Raw genomic sequence first — 6,000 nt, forward strand, 5'->3', positions numbered from 1 at the left:
TTCCTGTTACTTGCAGCCTGCCGCCTTGCCCCATGGCGACATGTGCCACGTGTCGCCTGCCTGCCGCCACGGTTGAGGGTGTCTTTTTTGACAATCTGTTTTAGAGGGGATCTTTTCTAGCAATTTTGTTCGGTAGATGTTTTTTTTGGACAAAAATTTCAGTAGAGGAAGCAGAAGCCTCGGCTGCAGTGGTGGGACTGTCAGAATTAGCGAAGCTGTACAATGGAAACCTGGTGCTAGAACTTGATTGTTTCACTGTTGGACATGATATCCAGCAGGACAGGCCTTGTTAGAGCCCAATGGTTCGATCTAATCGAGGAAATCAAAAGAATCTCTTCGGCCTTCTCCAGCTTGGAGTGTTCTATAGTACGGAGCAGAAACAGGTTGGCACATGAGTGTGCAGCGGTGGCGCGGCGCACCGGCGATTACATGACGATTGCTGGAGCCCCTGAGTGCACCAGGCAGATTGTGTGTGATGAATGTAATACCACCATGGCATAAGTTTTGATGACCATGGTTCTCAAAAAAAAAAATGTAAGTCCGCGTTGGATGGTTTGCGGGGACTGAACTATACAGTGCGAATGGATGCGGGGGTCTGATGATCCGCGCTGGAGAGTGGAGATGCAATCATAAGATGGCGTGTGCGTCCGAATCTACTAGGGCCACGCGCTCCCGACATCAATCCCCTCGTGACGACGGCCCGTTTCCGCGAGTTGTTCGTGCGCCCCATGTGCATCCCCGACACTCCTCACTCCAAGAGAAAGGAAAACGCGGGCAGCCGCTTGCTTTCGCTCCCTCCCTTCCACGCGCCATCGCACCAACCATTGCACAAGCGCCCACGCTCTGCCGCGCGGCGCCGCTCACCGAACCCGTGCGGAAAGCCGCGGGCAGCCCCGGCGCACACACAATCGACGCGCAATGGCCGTGTGCCGTTGGGGCAGGTGGAGACTTCACGCCCCCGCGACACGCCGCACCGACACGCACGCAGCCACACATACGTCGCTCTCCTGCTCCGCTCTCCCTTCGCGTCCAAGCCTCCCTCCCATCCCGGCTGCACCGCAAGTCAACCGCCTTTCCACCTCCACCGCCCCCTCGCCGTCGTCTCTTTCCTGGCGCAACGCCAGTATATAGAGCCGCACAGGCATTCCTTTGCTGCCACGACAGAGAGGAGGCAGAGGTTCGCAAGGTTGAAACTGCAATCCCGGCGACGGCAAAGGCTTCTCTTTAGTTAGCTAGCGTAGCAGACTTCTATTCATATACTGTTCTTGCGTGCTCTGCACTTCTTGGCTAGCTAGCTGGTCGGCCATGGCGGATCACCAGAGGCAGAGGATCCACCCGGTGGACCTGGAGGCGGGCCAGCCGAGGCCCTCGGCGCCGCTGGTGCCGCCGGGGAGCTCGTTCCGGTCCGACAAGGGCGACCCTGCCGCGGCCCCGGACAGGAGGCCGCCGCACCACCAGCCGCTGCCCCCGCCGAAGCGGCGCAGGGGCTGCTGCTGCCGCTTCATCTGCTGCGTCCTGGTGACCGTCATCCTGCTCGCCGTCCTCGCCGCGGTGGCCCTGGGCGCGCTCTACCTGGTGTTCCAGCCCAAGGCGCCCCACTACTCGGTGGACCGGCTGTCGGTGTCGCAGTTCCAGGTGGACCCGACCCTCACGGCGAGCGCGCGGTTCGACGTCACGGTGACGGCGGCGAACCCCAACAGCCGCATCGGCATCTTCTACGAGCGCGGGTCCAGCCTGAGCGTGTGGTACGACACCCACCGGCTCGCCCAGGGCGCGCTCCCGGCCTTCTACCAGGGCCGCCGCAACACGACGGTGCTGGGCGTGGTAATGGCCGGGCAGGCGCAGCTGGGCAGCGCGGTGGTGGCGGCGCTGCGCGACGAGCAGCAGACGGGCGCCGTGCCGCTGGTGTTCCGCGCCGACGTGCCCGTGCGGGTGGAGCTCGGCAGCCTCAAGCTGTGGACGGTCACGTCCAGGGTGCGCTGCGACCTCGTCGTCGACAGCCTCCTCAACGCCAGCAGCCAGATCAAGATCAAGGCCAGCAACTGCAAGTTCAGCTTGAAGCTGTGATCGGCCCTTGTCTTTCTTTTCGTTCATGGTGTAGTGTAATTCTTTGGGTGGTTCGTTCTGGGGATAGGTCGATCGAGTTCTTCGCCCTGTGGGCGCGCTGGATTCTTTTGGCAGCAGAGAGCCGTGCCGTGTTTGCATCGGTGCACTCCCGCCCCCTAGCATATCTTTTCTAGTAGCTCCGTGCATGTACATCTTGTGTAGAGTTGATATTACCTTGCTGTTAGAGAGGAGTAATAATATGCATTCCTAGATTTTTCATGAAAGTCTTATTCTGATCCCGAGCTCAAATGCAACCCGATGAACAATAAAATCATTGTTGAGGAAATCGTTAACTGGTAACTGCTCGGTTGGCTGGTGAGTAGGGGATTAATCGACTAATCGGCAAGTTAATCGGCCATTTAATCAATTAATCGAATGATTTTTGAGTTTATCGGCTACTCGGTGACCCTACGAGTAGGGATTAATCGGCAAGTTAACTGATTAATCGGATGAATTCTTGAACAGGGAATAAAATATTAAAAAAAGATTCAACAAATTCTAAATTTTTTTGTGCGAAGAACTTTGACAAAAAAATTCTATGCTAAACAAATTTTAGCACGAAATGGCATTCGTGGAAGTCATGGTAAAAAAAATCAAAACCAGCACTCTAAAATGTTTTCAAACTAGAATTTTTGGAGCGTCGATTTTGCCTTTTTTCACGACTTTCACGAATGTTATTTTGTGCTAAAATTTTGCAAGCATACAAAGCATTTGTCAAAATTACCAGAAAAGGTCAGAATTTTTTGAAGTTTTCTAATACTTTTTGATTTTACTGTTTATTAGGAGCATTTGAGTTCAGGAGGAACAGATTTTCACTATTATTTTCATGCAAAAAAGAAGATTGATACGGCCAGTACTCCCAAGATTTGTAATATGTTTTGTTTGAGTAGTACTCCGGGTACATGGAATAGCATGCACTGCTCTAAATCGGGAACGTCTCCTCCCGCTTAACATACGCCATTGTAAAGTCTTAAATAAATATAAAAAATATAAACATTAGTGTCAGGTCTAGTGCTTGAATCCTTTGGGTAATTGGGTTGGTTTCATCACATGAAACATAACTATCTGAGCCATGTTTTGTTATGTTTTGTCAATAACACAGTTAGAACTACTTAAATCGTACATCGATTTTTTTTTGAGCTCGACACGGAGAGGATAATGAAGCCAGAATATCACACTTTTATTTCAATTGGATACATTTTGCTTCAAATATCTTGATTCCCACCGATATTTTATTTGAAAAGACATGCAAGAGCACCATTGATTTTTCACAGATACTTGTATTATCTCAAGTCGTGTCCACATTCCAAACCAAGTTCTCACTCTCTCGCAAAAAAGAACAGGAAATCTACTCATCAATGTTCGTTTTGGCGAGAAAAGAGATGAACTTCAAGTCCATTAGTAAATTTCTTTTAAGGCGGTCTAAACAGTACATTGAAATAGCCTACCAGGACAGGAACACAGTACATTTGAAATAGCCTACCAAGATCTATGCACGCAAGAAAGTACACCAAATGTTTAACTGCCATACCTAAAAGTGGAAGGGATTAAATTAACTTGCTGGCATGTTTACCTAATCCACAAGAACAATCGTGCAGCCCTAAATCCCCCTGAAAGTCGTAGGACTGGGACCGGCTGCTGCAGGGGTTTTATATAAACCCTAAAATCCTAGCAGTTGGCACGTTATCAATCGCACTGTGAATCAAATGATGGAACTGTTTGAACCACTTGTTGTAATCCTATTCTGCCATCTAGGAGTACTAGAAGATTAGTCTTCGTCCATTTGCTAATACATCGGTTGGCACATTTCATTCTTCTTCCATCGCAGCACGATCAATGCTAGTTGACTGTCAAATTCGGGCCCAAAAACTATTATTGGCCCCGTGGACTTTAAACATTCAAGGAAATGGTCAGAAACACTGGAGAGGCTCATGTGTTTGTTCTCGGCAGCTTGTTGGCAGCCTTCAGTAGTGCACGGTTGTTCGTTTTTAGCTATAGCGTTTTTGGCTTGTTTTGTCGTGTTTTTATTTGATCAGCTTCTGAGGGCTTTCTCAAAACCTTATATCGTTTGACTTTACTTATATAAAGTAAGGACGAAAATTTCTCAAAGATAAATGATAATATATAATCTTTCATGTAACAACCGGTAAAAATAGAACAAGCCTAACGCGTGAAGGCCAGCATAGTATACGTGAAGCCGCGCCATAAGCTTGGGATGCTACACCACGATTGACAAGGCATGGATTAAGAAAAAGAATATGTTGCATGCACACAAGACAAAAATGATGTATCATCAAGATCATCTATAACAAAGAAATTTAACATGATCTAATTCTCAAACATTTACTTGATTTGTAATTCGTCTTCCATTGACGGTTTGTTGTGTTAGAGTTTTGGGCTTGGCTATGCCTGGCCAATTAACTACTCGCTTCGTCCCATAATATAAGAGCGGTTTTGATACCACTCCCTCCGTCCATGAATAAGTGCACATATAGAAATTTTAGGATAAATTATGAAGTGAAGTAAAAAATGCATTAGGAATGTGCAAACCATCATCTTTCTCCTCTTTAATTACCCCACCTCCAATGAGCTAAGTGCATGTAGAAAGTAAGAAGACCATGTGTTGAATCTTATTGGTCTTGATTACCGTGTGATAAGAGAGAAATATATTTTTCTACTTTAAAGAACATTGAAAAGATGGACAAATTTTAAACGCCAAACATACACTTATTCATGGACGGAGGGAGTAGTGTAAAAATGCTCTTATATTATGGGACGGAGGGAGTAACTCCAAATAAATCCCAACCATTCAAGGATTGCAAGAGGTGCAGGATCTTTAGTCTCATCCCATGGAGGTGGAGTGAGACAAACTTATATGGTGAAGTCTCTCTTTTTTTTGCGGGTGATTATATGATGAAGTCTCCCCACCTTATTAACTTATGGGTATGGTGAAAAAAGGAAAAATATTACACGCACGTGCTTGCCTTGCTGAGCTCGAGCCGGGGGTGTGAAAGCGGGACTTGCAGGTGCAGGACTTTCTTTGCCGTTTTACTTTTGATTTCTTAACCGGAAAATTTACGAGTTGGAACCTAGTCAATTTGGATTGAGAGCATTCGTTTCTCATTAATATATGACCTATTGGCCACTGTCATCGTCACATCAAATCAAGGTATGGTTTTTGCCTCATTTCATTGTTTGCACCATCATCGTAGTCTACTCCACCCAAAGCATTGGCGTGCCCAGTGAGAGGAAGAGCAAGTCTTCGGAATCTCTTGCCCTTATGATCCAACAGCAGAATGTCGAATTAGATTTTCTAGGAAGCGCTATGTGTGACTGCTCATATTTGTCATCACAGACTTCCTTTCAAGTCAGGCGGCGCCACATTGAACCATTTCCGTCATCGTATGCTCCCACCGTTCTTCGCCAATGTTGTTGTCAACAACATCACGTCTGGAAAAGTCATAGTTACTTTATGCATGTGAGAGCATGGCTTATTAGGAATGAGAGACTATTCATATCAATAAGGAATTCTTTCTTTTCTAGGAGCTCATTCGAAAAGAACTTCAAAGTTAAGTGTGCTTAACTTGGAGCAATTTTAGGATAGCTCACCGACTGGGAAGTTGGTTCAGGTGCGCACGAGTGAGGATAAAGTGCGCAGAAAAGACTAGTTTTGATCCCTGAGGCCAGTCTAGATCCTGCCAGGAGTTACGGTCAATAACCAGCGAGTGCGTCCAGGGAGTTACACTTTACCTACAAACGATCAATGTGTGTGGCGTGTTTGATCTACTATGTAATTATAGTCGTTGTTATGTGTTTGATGTTGTTGTTCATGTTGTTTAATTTCAACTAATATGCTTGAGACATACATGCTAATAGTTATTTTAATCATGATTT

General features: G+C 46.9%; 1 protein-coding gene across 1 annotated transcript; it reads left to right on the top strand.

The window, feature by feature from the left end:
• Positions 1 to 903: 903 nt before the first annotated feature.
• Positions 904 to 2,330, top strand: LOC119270321 (NDR1/HIN1-like protein 6). The gene has a single exon (XM_037552330.1). It carries the CDS (start codon positions 1,306 to 1,308, stop codon positions 2,065 to 2,067), a length of 762 nt encoding a protein of 253 aa, XP_037408227.1. The 5' UTR covers positions 904 to 1,305; the 3' UTR covers positions 2,068 to 2,330.
• The last annotated feature ends 3,670 nt before the right edge of the window (positions 2,331 to 6,000 follow it).

Source organism: Triticum dicoccoides, chromosome 1A (assembly GCF_002162155.2).
Source record: "Triticum dicoccoides isolate Atlit2015 ecotype Zavitan chromosome 1A, WEW_v2.0, whole genome shotgun sequence".
Taxonomy (NCBI): Eukaryota; Viridiplantae; Streptophyta; class Magnoliopsida; order Poales; family Poaceae; genus Triticum; species Triticum dicoccoides.